Below are 16,534 nucleotides of genomic sequence, written 5' to 3' on the forward strand. Positions count from 1 at the left end.
GCTGTGCTTCCTGGTCCTCTCAAAGAGCCCTCCAGCTTCTCACTGCCTCCTCCCGCTCCTCTGTCACTTCCTCCAGCCTATACTCAGTCTGCCCTCCAGCTGCTCTTTGAATTGACTTTCTCTTGGGGCGGGTGTAGAGGGAGGTCAGGAGTGATAGAGAGGGAGAATGTCAGAGTGCAACAAACTTTCAAGCACTGAAAACTTGGGATCTTTCCAAGTGACAATAGCAGCAACATTCCAAATATCAATAAGCATCAAAGGATCAAAGTAATTTTACATAAATCTTTGGGCTGCTTATTTGTGTCTTTTAGTTACATCTCTGTTGAAGGGCCCTGGCTGAGTCTTATAAGCAAAACTACACATCCTGAATTATAATGAAACATGACCCAATGGGGATTCCTTTTTTTGTGTGTGGAACATATCTATGCAATTGTTTTTAAGGCTAGGGGGATTATGTTTTCAAAAGACCATGAAACAATGGGTGCCTTGGCAAAAAATGATGGTGTAGGGCTTTTAACTTGTCCTCCATTTATAGCAGTACTTCTCATGCTTGAGGGTACACACCAGGTCAACTGGGGACCTTGTGCCAGCAGCATTTGTCATTTAGTAGACGTGGGGTAGTGCCCCAAAAGCTCACATGTCTTTTTTGAGGGGAACCTAGATTGAACCCATGGGCACCTAACCACTGAGCCACATCCCCAGCCCCCAACTCCTGGTCCATGCACCACTCTCTGAGTAGCTAAGACTAAGGCTGCTGAAGTGCTGTCACTTTAGCTGCATCAGAATATGGAGTCCACCATGGATATCCCTGACTAGTGAACTGTGTCCTTGTCACTAGGCCTAGGGTTAGAGGAGTGGATAAAAAGTTTTTATAGTTTTTCTGCCTCTGCTGAATTCCTGACCCCTCTAAACAAAGAAATAAACAGGTAACAAAGTCTCTCATAAAATATATTGTTATGTGGACTTTTGAATGACATTTCTTATCTTTAAACAGAAAGGTCACACTTTTTAATTAGAAGTAAAAGCTTATGTAGAGACAAAGCCAAAGGATGTTTCTAATTTGTTTTGCATTCACTCTTTTATATTCCTTTTTTACAGGAAATTTCAGCTGATAATTAGTTGAGTTGACTACTTCAAAGAGCTTGTTAAGAAGACTTAAACGTTTTGCCTCTAGACTTTTTAGATTGTAATTAAAATTCTCATTTCTTAAATTAAAATTTACTAGACATAAAAAGTCTTGGCTAGGATGTGGAGAAATTGGATCCCCTCCTACATTGTTGATAGAGATATAAAATGTTGCAGTAGCTTTAGAAAAGAGTTTAGCAGTTCCTAGAAAATTAAATATGTTTAGCATATGACTCAGTAATTCCACTCCTTGGCTTATACCTACTAGAAATGAAAATATATGTCCACACAAACCCTATATACAAATGTTTTAACAGTAACAATAACCCCAAGTAGAAAAAAAAATCCAGATGTACATCTTGTCACAAATGGATGAACAATGTAGAATACTCCTAAAATAGAACTCATTAAGGAAGAAGTGCAGTACAGAGAGTACAGCATGAGAGAACCAGAAAACATGCCAAAGCAAAGGAGCCAGATACAGGGGACCATGTACTGTAGGATCCTCTTTAGGAAATATCCAGAAAAAGCTAATTAGTGGAGAAAGAAAATAGGCTAATGATTTCCAGGGACAAAGGGGACTACGAAATGGGAGTGAACGTTATGGTAGTTGGATTATATCTCAATAAAAAGATAAAAATATGTCGCTTTTCTTCTTTACTCTCTAATTTTTTTTAATGGAATTATTTTTCAGTGTTGTACATGCCTTTTAATGATTTACCACAGCGTTTCACAACCTGGGCACTAGGATAGTTTGGACTGGATGGATAATCCTTTGTTGTGGGGAACAGTCTTATCTTTTTTGTAGGATGCGCAGCAGTATTTCTGGTCTCTGGTGCCCCCTGGCAATAAAGAAAAAAAAATGTCCCCAGATATTGCCAAATATCCTGGTGTATATGTGTGTATGTGCATGTGTTGAGACCACTGGTTTATCTTTAGTGTTCCTTCTAAAATCCATGTTCCGGGAACAAAGGAACTTTGTTTTATTCACTGTTATTTCTCAGTGCTTAATTTGACACATCAATACCCTAGTATCCTAGTGAATGTGTAAATGAATGTATTTAGCTATAGTAGTAACAGTATATAAAAATAGACAGCTATCTGTAGAAATATCAAAACTATCCCACATTTGAATTAGCTCCAATACCCAATTAACATTGTCAAGAATACTGTCTAAGGGTGTGTGTGTAGCCCGGGGTGGTTAATCAACCTTCTACATCACCCCCAACCCAACCCCATTTATCTCATTCCAATCTACTAACTGTCTTTATGTAGAGGTTTATTCTTTCAACCAGTTATCCAGGACACAGGCCATTAGAGGGCATCGATCATGCTCTTAATTTGGTGCTGACCTGGGACACCATCTGCTCCATAAGCCTTCAGTAACCCACAGCCCCCTGCCTGCCACCAGATAGAGGCTGGCCTGAGCCTGCCAGACTCCCAGCCTGCCTCCACTGAGGATGTCTATATTTGTCAGTTAACTGTATAAGAAAGGAAATCTATATGTTGTCATCAATAAATCTAGGTTGTGTCACTGACAAGTTGTGTTTTTTCTACCCAATGATGCCCAACTTTCTACTGGAATATCTTACTAAATGTTGGCTCTGCCTCTGGTTCACATTCAGAGGCTAAATGTTAATGGCTTACTGCTGCCGAACCCTGCACTGAGGATTATCACTTCCGTGGAAGGTGCCAGAATGTAAGCAGCTCAAGTGTGAGCCTTAGACAAGGCTGGTCTTGGGTGGCTTTTGTAGTCTGTGACTGTCTACAACTTTGTTCCCAAGTTTCCACTCACTGGAAAACCACATAGCTTTTATCCCTCTCCTCTCTGGCCCTTTGGTTTTTAGGGTATGATGCTTTTGACTTAACTTCTGCTAGCCTGATTTTTCCGAATGTTGAAACAATTCCTTTCATTAAGCAACATGTCACAGACTCTACTTGTATGTGAGTGAGGCTACGATAATTGGTGGCCTATTTTTTTTTTTTTTTGAGTATTTGCTAGTTGCTTCATGTTTTGCTAAGTACTTTTACATACAATTCATTTATTCTCCACAGCCCGTTTTACAAATGTGGAAGCTGGGATATAGAGAACTCCTACCTGAGATTACACTATCAAGTGGCAAAATGAATGTTGAAACTCATTTAGTCTGAGCCCTTAAAAATTACACGTTTTACCTCCCTAATATCACGCTTCTTGTTATATTCCTTATTATACTTGTCATCTGACTGCATATTTTTGTCCTCTGCTAAGCTTTAATGATGTTAAAGTGTATTCAAAGCTTTAATTTTGCAAAATCATGGAGAGTAGATATAATGAGAACTTGACTTCCTATATTTTAAAACTTTGAGATGACTAGATAACCAAATTAGATAAACAAAAGTTATCACCATGTATTTCCCCACCTTGCCCTTCTGTATGGTGGTATTTACCCCATTCCTGACAAATAGCTTCTTTTAGCTTGGGGAATGAGGGAAATAAGGCAGGGCTCCTCTCTTCTAGAACTTTCTTTCCCAGGGAAATAAACAAAATGACCCAGCTCTTCCTGTAGGTAATTGATTATTTACGTATAAGATAGCTAGACTGAACATATGTGCTACCATAATATAAAGGAGATAGTTGCTAAGGGTTTGGTGCCAAAGTCACTCTAGTGTTAAATCTGTGTCTTAATTTTCTGCATTTGTACATCTTTCATAAAAATTAGCCAAAGCTGTACCAACATACCAACCATTTTGGTTTTCTTTTATGTGGCAACTGATTTAGCAAGCTCTTGCAGCTTATAAACACCATGTTCCAAGTTAAATGGTAAAGTAATTTTATGACTAAAAAGCAATGGCAATGACATACTATTAGTCAGAATATTAGATTATTATCCTTTCAGGTAGGCAATTATAAGGAATTTCAGAGTGTTCAATGGATATCAAAATAACTGCAGAGTAGCTATCTTTTCTTATTTTTTCTTTTCCTAAATCTCATCTGCAGATTTTTAATAATAGACTATAGTATGGAGCAGTATATATGTCATATATGTATACATATGTGTGCATATAAATGTATATAATATATATATATATATATATATATATATATATATATATATATATTGTAAATGGTATAGAAAGTTTTAGTGAATTTTCTTTTACTTATAATTCATCACTGAAGAATCTTTGTTATTCCATAGGATATGCCCATAGAACTTGTAAGACTTTCCTAGTTTCAGACCACAGCATGTACTTTAATGAACAGTATCAGGGATGCTAATAAAGCTAAATAAGTCTACTAGAGTTTACATCTAGAGCAAGAAACAAAACTTAAGCATATGGGAGTGTTTAGGAGCTTTTACAATTTTGTTTTCTGAGTGTCTTCATTAAGTCTTACAAATTACAGGCATGGTTGGGCTGTAAAGATATGTGTAGGTTTGATTTATTTGTTTGCTTTAAATTTTGCTTTTGTTGTAATTGGTGTGTGTGTGTGTGTGTGTGTGTGAGAGAGAGAGAGAGACTGTGTGTGTGCATGCGCGCACACGCACTTGTGTACCATTATGTATTATTGTGAATGTATCCTTTTAAAAGTAAATCCACAGTAGCTTTTTTTTTTTTTTTTCTTGCAAGGTGTGCTAGTCTACTAGCTCTTGATTGATTAAGGGGTTTTTTGTTTTGTTTTGTTTTGTTTTTTGTTTTCCCTAAATCTTAGAAGAGTTCAATCTTGAACCCTTTAAACTGTTCTCTACCATATTAGAAAACTAAGACCCTATCAGAAAACTTTTTTTGAAATCACCATGTTCTGTGTAATTATAGTTATATTGCATATTTTTCCTTTAAAGCATTTAAACCACAATGCTCAAACTCAAATATATTTTTAATCTAATGATATATGGTAATACAATTTTTTAAAAAACCTGAATTTATCCTTACAAATATATAATTAAATAATATCCACTGGGACTTATGGGTTCATCCTGTGGATGACCACACACAAAAATATCCAAGCGTGGCATGTTCAGTATCCGCTAGGAAATAGGTAGCTATCAATAGTCAAAGGGTGGCTGATGAGAGTTTAAAAAAGGAACTGTTTACAAATAATCGCAAAGTTAAAAGAAACCAACAAGGTTGGGAATGCAGCTCTAGGCTAGCAATAGTGGGAATCTTTTCTACCCTTGACCTGGAGGGACGAGGAGAGAGAACAAATACCCAAACCCAGAAAGAGCCACGATTGTAGCTTTGGGAAACTCAGAACTGTGGCCTTCATAGCTGTGGCTTTCCTAGAGGAAAGATGGCCGCTGCCAATGTGTGACTTGGAGGAGGGCAGTGGGAAAGATTATGCTCTGAATCTTTCCTCATATTCTTACTCTCATAGCACTAACCATTGTTCAAACTCTACCAGAAGCCAAAGGACATGGTAGCCCATTGGTTACAGTGCACTGGAGGATTGTCTCCTGGGCCATGGACCCAGAGCTAAAGGGAGAGGGCAGCTCCAGAGGGGCAAATAGAAGGCATAGCACTGGTGACTCTCCCCTTCGAGAAGACCTATTTATTGTGTTTTGTGGGTTTGCTCCCATTTGCTAGAATTGCATGCTCAGTGAGAAGGAAGGATAAACGTCTCCATATCTATCTGAAGAAGTGAATCAGAAAATAAAATGATGACTAAAATGATCTGCTGTCCCCTTTCCTGCATTGTAGGCTTATGCCTATGATCCTGTGCCTTAGAAAGTAGACAGCAATTTTTGTGTGACAGCAGAACACAACAGACACCTGGAAACTAGAGCCTTTTTGAGAAATACCCAGAAATAATATGTTTAATTGACCCATATGAATGACTTTGCTATCTAAAAATGTGATGATTATTAGAAAGGTGTGGTATAAAGTTATAAGCACAAATATTTGACCTTATAGTGAGCTGTTTCTAATTACTTATATTTGTACTTTGCTAAGGATAGTAAATCCTGAAGCGTTTGGTAAAATATGGGAGACAATCATAAATTGGGAAAATACTCTTTCTTAGCAGGATACCAGTATTCTGCAGGAAAATGGTTGGAGAATCCCAAGAAGAAAGAAAAAAGTCACTCCCTGTTCTAAACTCTTAATTGAAGAGGCAGAACAAAACAACCCCCACTCCCCCACACACATAATTTTTTAAAGTATACTCAATGAAAAATTTATTTAATTGCATCCATCAAAAGATGTGTTACAGCCAACAGAGAGGTCAATTTTGATTGACGTTAGAGGTTTCCTTTAAAAAAGCAATGTCTAAGAAGTTTCTTATGTGAGATTTGAAATAATACTTTCTCCACCTTGGAATGATTATTGGCCTTCCAAGTACTGACCTTGAATCCCTGCAATTTCAAGTCATTTGATGAATATCAAGTTATGTTCAACAGATTACATTTACCAAACTATAGTAGTGGCCTATAGTAGTGCTCTTATCAAATATATCTGCAATTTGAACCACCCTTAAATATAATATATGATTCAGAGGCAATCTAAAACACTTCAGAATAGAAAAAAACTATAAATATCCTCTCTGAGGGAGATGGTAACTAGAAAGGACCATGCAGAGCTTCAGGGATGCAAGCCTGGAAGGAAAGCTTCAAGGTCTTGGACCATGTTCTGTTACTTGATGTGTTTGAAGGTGAGATTGCATCTGCTTGTAAAGTTACCAGACTGTATGATATGTGCAGTTTTATTTATGTATGTTATAGTTTAATCAAAAGTTAGGTGGAGCTAGATGTGGTAGCACATGCCTGTAGTCCTAACAGCTCAGGAAATTGAGGCATGAGGATCTTGAGTTCAAAGTCAGCCTCAGCAACTTGGCAAGGCCCTAAACAACTCAGTGAGACCCTGTCTCTAAATAAAATATAAACAAAAAGGCTGGGGATATTGCTCAGTGGTTAAGCACCCCTAGGTTCAATCCCTGGTACCAAAAGGGGGAAAAAAGTTAGGTATTGGGTATATGCACCTGTGTACAGAGTAATCACTTTCCCAGTCTATCTTCAAAGTAGCCTATGGCTACCCTGCTTTTGAGATACTTTTCATTTAGTTCTCCCCAGTCAAAGGAGATAAAAGGTTAACAGCTTAAAAGCAAATACACAGCCCTAGAAAAGAAGACCAATATAATCAATTTTAGGACTTAGTAGTTCAGGGGCTTTAGGTTAGCACCCCTGAAAGCAGAGTTCAAGGAACTGAAAACTGAGCCTTTTGATGGTGACTTTATTTTCTCAAAAGCAATTAATTATGTTATACATACTGTTACAAGGCTGGTGAATTTTTAGAAACCTTCTACAAAGATTAGTTAAAATAAAAGATTAATCACTTAAAGTAAACTTTTTACAAAATTAAGCCTTCCCCCAATGAGGTGAAAAACAGGGGTATTATTGTCCTGCCTTTTAGGGGTATTCTTTTGGCTAAGCTGTGTTTAAACAGGAATTCAATTTAAACAAGTCACCACATTTTCAAATCATTCTATGTAATCAACGCTTTACTTAACGTGGAATCACTGCAAAGTGAATTTTGATTGTAAAGAGACATTAGGTACAGATTGCTTCACAAACAATTGGTATGATCAGAACCAGGTAGACAGAAGAGCAAAATGTTAGAGCCAGAGGATCCTTAGAAATCATTTGACTTAGTCCTTCCACTTTACAATGGAGGAAACTTAAGCACAGAATGATCCAATTTCCCCAAAGCACACAGTTAATTATGTTATGCCTGATTTACAACCAGACTTGAAGTGTTCTCACTTGATAATCTGTCCCCTTCACTCAACTTACCTACAAAGGACAAAGGGCTGGAGTCAGACCCACTTGGGTTCAAATATTAGCTCTTGGATTTGCCAGCTGCTTGTGACCCTGGGCTCTGATGATAGAACCTACCCTGACAGAAAATAATGCCTGGGCATTCATTTGAGAGATACAGACCAAGGGAGGAGGAGAACTGGAGCCTTGTTAACCTCTCTCTTCAGGAAAGAGACAGAGAGGCAGGAAGGTCTCCATGGTGGAGACTCTTGAAGCCTGTGGCCATCTCAGCCTCCGGGCCTGACTGCGGGTGGTATACTTTGCTTCTTTCTACCTGCAGAAGTACCCTTCACCCTGGAATCATTGGTGTGGCATTTGGCTGTGATCCCTTCTTTTAATAGTCTAACTAAAGATGTTGTAGAGCATGGTTTGTACTCCATGTCACTGAGTTCTGGAGCCTTTTGTGGGCTTACTCCAGTGCTGTTTGCAACTGAGTATAGAATCCTGCCATCCGAGGTAGACAGTGACAGGGCTCCCCTAAACCACTGTTGTGGGAAGGAAAAGTCAGCATCTAGAAGTGTAAAGTAGGCACTTAATGGATGTTGTATGCCACTATTGTTCATCTAAAGCACAGCCTTGCTTTTGGCATTGTCCAAGCAACGATGTCCGAGAACTTTGACCTCTGTGACTTAGACAGGTTTCTTTTTAGAGTGTGCATTATGTAGAAATGATGGCATTGTGCCAGGCGCTGTGGCACACACTTGTAATCCCAATGGCTTGGGAGGCTGAGGCAGGAGGATCACAAGTTCAAAGCCAGACTCAGCAGCTTAGTGAGGCCTCAAGCAACTTAGTGAGACCCTGTTTCAAAATAAAAACTAAAAAGGACTGGGGAAGTAGCTCAGTGGTTAAGCACCCCTGGGTTCAATCTTCAGTGCTCCCTCCACCCCCCCCCCCAAAACAAGAAGAAATCATGGCATTGGTAAAAGTAAATGCTAGACAAAGAAAAAAGATAATATTTATTTAGAAACTCAATCTAGTTGGAGCTCTCTGTTGATTCATAAAGAGATAAGTATGTGATCAAATCTTAAATTTTTTCAAGCCTGAACTTTGGGTTGAAAGAGGTAAGATCAAGCTCCTGGTCCATCATTAATAGAATATGTCAGAGAGGAGGTGGGATGTAGCTCAGTGGTAGAGTATGTGCTTAGCATGCATGAGAGCCTGGGTTCAACCCTAGCACCAAAAATAAAAACAAAAACAAAAAAGAAAAGAAAGAAAAGGGGTCAGTGAACAAATTTTCAGACCATAGTGAGGCTCTGTGTCCTCATCTTTAAAACAAGGTTAAGTTGGTGGTGCTCACCTATTGTTCCAGCTGCTCAGAAGGTTGAGCAGGAGGATCACTGGAGCCCAGGAGTTTGAGACCAACCTAGGCAACATTTAAAAAATTAAAAATACAAATAAATGAAATGAGGCTGATAATAATACTCACTCAGCAGGTAGTTGTGGAGCTCAAGTGGCAAAAAAATACACATGAGGAGGCAAAAAGCTTTGTTAGAGATGTATGTAAGGTGTGGCAATCCTAAGCAGATGTGTTTTGCTCTCTCTCCAGTTTTCATCTTGCAGCTACAAAAGGACACGTGGAGTGCCTCAGGGTCATGGTTGCCCATGGTGTGGACGTGACTGCCCAAGACGCTACCGGTATGTGGGGTTTTACTCTCTTAAGTCAATAATTTGTCAGCATGAGCATAGGTATTACAAAAGTTTTATTTTCATTGTGCAAAATTTAGAGTCTGCAGATAGCCAAAAGAAGAAAGCAGAATCACCTTTGATGGCTAGGCTATGGTATGGTTTCATCACCTGTCTGTGCCTCTGTGTTTTCATCTGCTGTGAGCTTAGTCAACTAGAGAACTGTGTGCTTCCTATCTCTCTCTCTCTCTCTCTCTCTCTCTCTCTCTCTCTCTCTCTCTCTCTCTCTCTTACATTATTTCCTAACATATGGGGCAAGCAATATTCTCTAGTTTTTGTTTTTATGAATTACATAATAATATGAAAATGAAGATCTTCACCCCTTACTGTACTTCAACACTTCCAAATTATCTGGGACTTGGAAGGCAGGGAGGAAGAAGAAAAGGAAAGAGCACGCAGTATACACATAACCATATACATATATACCTATGCTCTCTAAGATTCAGATTCCCTTGTCTAGAGTTTTCCAGTCAACTGGATTTTTTTTTTTTTTAAAGCTCCCCAGGTCTAATGTGAAACTAGTGTTGACAAATGATGAACAGGACATATGGAAAGAAGAGGTAGTGTAGTCTAGTTTTTTATAAGCTTTGTTCTAAGTTTCCAGCCTGGGATTCCGCCAGTGATGGTCCTAAGAAAAGACCAAAGCAACTAATGATTTTTCACCTATTACACTGGGAAATCTTTGGTTTCTAATACCTTTTTGTTATTTTTTACTGGAAAACAAAATCAAACTAATTCCAGTCTTTATCTAGGCTTTTCATTAACCTATAATGGATCCTTTATATCCTTCCCCAAATTTAGTCTCTTCAGAGTAATCAGTCATCTTGGGGAATCAGTCAGGTATTGCAAGAATACTGTTATTAATCATAACATACCTAGGAAACTTATGTTTCAGAAATGTTTTCAAAGTCTGTGGCATTTAAAAGAAAATAATCTCAGTGGTTGGTGATCTTTAATCTATGAGAAGAGTTTTTTTTAGGACAGGCCAAGAACACTTGAAGTCATGTAAGGTGAATGACACATCAAACTGGTAAAACCATTTTTGGTCAAAAACAGGGAGAGACTGAAGTAACAAGATTTTCCTGAGCAGTTCTACAGATCATTCCAAAATAATATTTTGAGAAATAGTAAAACTAGTAGCAGATTAATAGTTTTTCTAAGTGACTGCCTTGAGGAGAACACTAATTGACACTAATGAAAGTCACCTTTAATTTCAAGATCCATTCTGTTTGTCTGGCTTTTAAAGTTATATCACATAAACACAGTGCAATAAGTTTGGCTAACAGCCCTTACCTCTAATGAGGTATTTGACTTCTTTAAGTAGAAGAGGTTTCCTCTTTCAAAAATTCATAATATAAAAGAACTAGCTTATAGTAAATACACTGGCATGTGTCAAATAGTTCTGTTTTATTGCATTTATTGTTAGCAAACAGATTAGAAAGGAATTCTCTATCAGGACTAGACATCTTCCCTCACTTCTTTTTATAATAGGGAAAAATAAGTTCCTTTAGTAGATGTTCATTGTAGAAAACTTGGGGAGTACAGAAAACTGTAAAAAAGGTAACTAGTGCTTCTACTTCTATCAGAAAGAAAAATGTTACTGTTTTTGTTGTTGTTGTTGTTGTTTGTTTCTTTGCAATTTCCTTATAGATTCTGCCTAGCACATTTTTACATAGCTGAGAGTATATTATACAGTGAATTTCTATATCCTGTTTTTTAATTTAGTTTTTTTCTGGTACATTTTACCCCCATTAAAAGCTTTTATGGAGCTTATTTATTTGTGGCCACATTACACCATGCAGGTGAATTTGCTATCAGAACCTTAACTTGGTTTTTAGGATCTGGTTCAGTATAAGCAGCAAGTCCTGAATACCTCAGCTCAGTGTTCACTTCCTTGCAGAGTGAATGGCAGGATCCCCAGAGAAGGAACACTATAGATGGTGCTCAGACCCATCCCAGATGCTTCTCAGTGCTGATCAGTGGAAACTGAAATTGGTCAATCCGCTGGGTGTAGCGGCACATACCTGTAATCCCAGTGGCTTGGGAGGCTGAGGCAGGAGGATCAAGAGTTCAAAGGCAGCCTCAGCAACTTGGGAAGGCTCAGCAACTAAGCAACTCAGTGAAACCCTATTTTAAAAATAAAATTCAAAATAGGGCTGAGGATGTGGCTCAGTGGTTGAATGCCTCTAAATTCAATCCCTGGTACCCACTCACCCCCACCCCCACCCCCGCTCAAAAATAAAAGGAAAAAAGAAAGAAATTGATCAATCCTAGAACTCTGTGGCCCTGGGACATATTGTCCACATGTTCCATGGGATGGGAAAGTCTCAGAGCTTCCAATCTCTTACCTGTCATCTGATACTCTTTGCCATGAGGCCAACAGACCTCATGGTTTTACTTTAGATTGAATGAGGCACCAGCTACTTCTGATGATTTCTGGAAAGTGCAGAGAGACCACCAGAACAAAAGAAGGAAAGCACTCTATGGATAAGAGTATGTGGGAGTGGGTAGCTGTTGCATTAACCAGGGCAACCCTGTTCCAACTTTTTGCACTATAACAAACAAGGTAATTTGTGATGGGCTTTTATTGCCTATGCTTGTGTCTTTGCTCTTGGCTGTCATGGCTGATCCCTGACTCTCTCTCTCCAAAGACGCATATCTGAATATAAGGGAAGAATGAGGACATTAGTCACACTGTGCCTTAGTGGTCGTCAGTAGTCCAAAATATTCTTTACAGTTAGAGGATAAATTAATTGGCTCAGCACTGACAGGGAAAGTCTTTTGGTAAAACAGCCTTATATATTGCCACATTATTACCGAGATGCAGGCATCTTCAATCTCAAAACCTTGTTAGAGCTGGTACAGAAACCTGTTACATTAATCATACTGTCCTATAGGGTTTGGGGTGGGGGGTGCTGGGGTAACCTTTGAAAATATATTTTACTGACTCCTTTTATCTTTTTTATCCACAAAGTCTAAGGATGGTCCAATTGGTACAATTTTCTATGTTTAAAACTACTGACCAGGTGTAAAGAATTAGGAGCAAAGAGCTTCTAGTGTCTTTATCTATTTATTTATTTATTTTATTTTAGTTATCTTTCTACATGAAATACTTGGAAATTTGAGAAGTTTTAATGGGTGCTTTGCAGTCAAATTATGAGCAGAACACTATCATAAGATAAACTTGTGGATAGTTATAGGACAGCATCAATAAGCATATTAGGTACCTTTTGGAAACTTCAGTGAGATGGTCAGTATGGGCATCTTAGAGGTGCTGGGCACATACAAGTGCATTTGGCTGCTAAATTTTCATAATTATTGCTACTTCAATCAGATCACAGATAATGTTTTACTCTTTGAGCTATAGAAAAGGTTCAGATCTTGGAGGCGGGGAGGGAGGAGAAAGAAAGAAAAGATTTGACATTCACCACTCCAAGTGTTTTCATTTTAAATTTCATTTTAAAAACCAAGAAGGAAAAGCCCAAAGACTTACAGAAGACTGTTCTTGTGTTTTGTTTTGTGGGGGGTTGTCCCTGTTTCTTAATTGTTTGTTTGCCCAACAGTACATATTCATCAGGTAGAGAGGTCAGGTCATGGACCGTCCATGAACTGGTCCCATGTGATTTTCTTGCACCCTTTCTTGTTTATTTGTTCTTGTTCTTCACTGATATAAGAATTGGGAATTTTATCTTTTTTTTTTTTTTTTTAAGAGAATAGTTCTGGACAAAAAGCAAAACTGATGCCAAATTTTTTTGTTTTGTTTTGTTTTTTGGATGTCTGCACTTAACATCCTGGGGTAAGAAATAGAATTAAATGGATGTAATTGCCAGAAGATTGAAGAAGACCAAAGAATCTTCTATTTATTATCAATACTTCTCTAAAGCTTTGAGACTCCATTAATAAGCATATGCATTTGACATGTGACAGAATCCAAAATAAGAGTTGTTTGAACATCAGAATTTTATGTCTCTCAATAGAAATTCCCAGATTGGTGAGGCACCTCTGCTCCACACCATGAGGATCCAGATTCCTTTCTGCTCCACCAACCAGTGTCTTTCTGTGATCCCAATGATTCAAGATGGTTCCCTGGGAGTCTGTACCCTAGTAGCGTCTGGGTTAAGGCAGGCACAGTCCTTAAACACACACATCTATTTCTCCTCAAAGCTCACTGGACATAACATGGACTTGGCCACATCTGGCTATATGGGAAGCAGGGAAATTCTGGGCAGCAATTTTTCTAGTTAAAAATCAAAGGTGTGCTACAGAAGGAAGTAGAAGCAGATTAAATGATTTGCAGTTTCTATCACTCACATATCTTAAATTATCCCTGATTCCTTTGCCCACTTGACTTTCCTAATGAAGATGTAGGGGATTTAGAAGCCGAGGTTTGAAAACGCAAGTAAGGGTCCTTAGTATTTGCATCTCCAGTTGCTGGTTTAACTTTTATGATTTCTGGGTTGCCTTCTGTTCCATTATGCCCTGTATATATTGCCACTCAATTTTGGCACTGTGTGAAGACACAAAAGATAATTTCATCTTAAAAGTCAGGGAATTTAGACCAGAGACATGAAAAAAAAAATGTGCTGTATATGTGTAATAAGAATTGAATTGCATTCTGCTGTCATATATAACAAATTAGAATAAATTTTTTAAAAAAACCTTAGGGACTTTAGATCATGAGTCACTCTGAAGTGTAGCTGCATGTTATACCAAAGTTCCTATGTTAACTTTAAATAAAGGAACACCAAAAAGGTTGGTATGATTCAAGGTACTTGACTTGCTATTTATTCATGTATACAGGGAGGTCACAAGGATCACCTGTGCACAAGGCTGAGCATAACCTGGCCTTGAAAATAGTCCACATGATACACACAGGCAAAAATATCTTTTGGTTCTATGTAAAGCACTGCAAATTTATATTGTGCTTTAAATATAAGGGGAGACTAAGGAATAATTTTTTAACTTTAACGGTAAGAATGAATATTATAAATAAATCTTTTATAATCTGATCGTGTCTCCTGAGAATATAACAATGTGAATGGACTTGTGCTTCCATGATAAAAATTTGATTTACAGATAAGGATTTCTAAGAGTAATGTCATTAAATGTATTTAAAGTTGTTAATAAGAACTAGGGCTGTGGATGTGATTCAGAGGTAGAGTGCTTGCCTAAAATACACAAGGCCCTGAGTTCAATCCCCAGCACCACACACACACACCACAAAGAACTAAATACTCTTTTATTATTTAAATTTATTCTGTATTCTGAAACTATGGTTTTTAACAAATTATTTTAAATCTTATCTTTATAGTTGAGTATCATTTTGTTGTTATTATGTCTAAATATTTTTGTATTATGAGCAGAAACTGTATATATCTCAAACTTTGACTTTTTGGTATTAGTTAGCCATATCTAAATATTACATGACCTCCTCAGTCTTAAAATATATACATGCTCTTGAGAAGTGTGGTCTTAGTCCCCTCAGTTATTCTTCCGGAACATTAATTATCTCATCCTTATTTTCTCCAGCATTGAATAAATGTTCACTGTTTGAAATAGGTTAGAGGAAGGTGTTCCATAGCAGGGGTAGCTGAGCCTTCCTGCTTAAAGCCTCTTTCAATAATGGGGCCTCTTTGGCATCCTGTAATACTTCAGTAGTCTTGATTTATATAGCATTAGTCTTTTTGCTTGTAGGCAAAGTTCTGTTGCTATCTATACACCTGAATTATGGTTGCCTTTGTTATCTGTCTGTAGGGAAGTTGCTTCCTGGCATTCCATACAGGTCCACAGCTCTCTGGGAGCCATTCTTATGCATTGTCCCCTTACAATGAGGTTCTATAACTGATAGAATATATTGTCTCCTGGAAATTTTGCATTGGAAAGGAATTTTGTTTTTAATGTTAGCAATGAAAAACATTTAACTTCAGTGTCCAGAGAATGATTTTTCATTTGGATTTTGGACTATTTCTTTTTCTTTCTTTCTTTCTTTTTTTTTTTTTTTAATGGCGCTTAGGATTGAACTCAGGGCCTTAAGCATGGTAGGCAAGCACTATACCACTGAGCTACATCCCCAGCTCTTAAAAAATGCTTTAATGCTGCTAGTTAGAAAAGCATGTCACTTGGTCAGGAATATAAGCATTTTTGCTTCTCTAGAAACACAGGGTTCACATCTAGGTATGATCAGATCACTGGAAGTTAAATGAAAGTCTAATTTTTCTGCTATGATGTATTGTTTAAATGCCCCTACCACATTGTCTTTGGAGATAGTATGCCTTTTTGAAGTGGGTGCTGTTTGTGTAGAACAGCTTTTTTTCATGGCATGGACAAAAGCTTAAATGTACTACATAAACAAGCCTCCAACTTACAATCAGGACGTGTTCCAAAAGTTCATTTGTAAGGCATTTGTTTAAAATTCAGAATGTGCTTGTCCTTAGAAACAATGTATAAATGATGGCTGGGGAGTCCAAGCTGGCCCACTAAAGCCTATTTAATGCATAATGTAACTAAAGTCGTGCTATTATGCTTTATTCATCTTGGGGAGGGGTGTCTTGTGCAATAATTGAGGGAGAAGAAGAGAGTATCTTCATCTTTCTACTTTCAAGGACCTCTTTCCTCTTATTTCTTAGCCTCCTTCATCCCCATCCTTCTGGAGAGGGTCTTCTGCCTTTTGGTATTCCATCCCAACTAATAACACCCCTCATGAATACCCCTAAGAGCTCTTAGCACCTCCACTGAGCAATAGAAGGGATCTGTTATTTTGAAGTTACAGACTTTTGTGCAGCTCACCATGATCCTATGACCCTCTGATCTTAAATATGGTGTTTTCTAGCCATGTGATCCTCTAATTAGTAAATTATGATTGGTTTTACAGAATGCACATCATTCCAAAAGGGGAACAGTATTTTGGAACTGCATTACCATAAAAAAGAAATTGTCTC

General features: G+C 37.9%; 1 protein-coding gene across 2 annotated transcripts in view; it reads left to right on the top strand.

Annotated features, from left to right (window-relative positions):
• Window positions 1–16,534, top strand: part of Rai14 (retinoic acid induced 14) — a 134,293-nt gene that overhangs the window by 90,969 nt on the left and 26,790 nt on the right. For both annotated transcript variants that reach the window (XM_076857361.2, XM_076857362.2), the window contains exon 4: window positions 9,460–9,548. In XM_076857361.2, the coding sequence (XP_076713476.1) occupies window positions 9,460–9,548 (89 nt within the window). The remainder of the gene's footprint in view (window positions 1–9,459; window positions 9,549–16,534) is intronic.

This window comes from Callospermophilus lateralis, chromosome 5 (genome assembly GCF_048772815.1).
Source record: "Callospermophilus lateralis isolate mCalLat2 chromosome 5, mCalLat2.hap1, whole genome shotgun sequence".
Classification (NCBI taxonomy): domain Eukaryota; kingdom Metazoa; phylum Chordata; class Mammalia; order Rodentia; family Sciuridae; genus Callospermophilus; species Callospermophilus lateralis.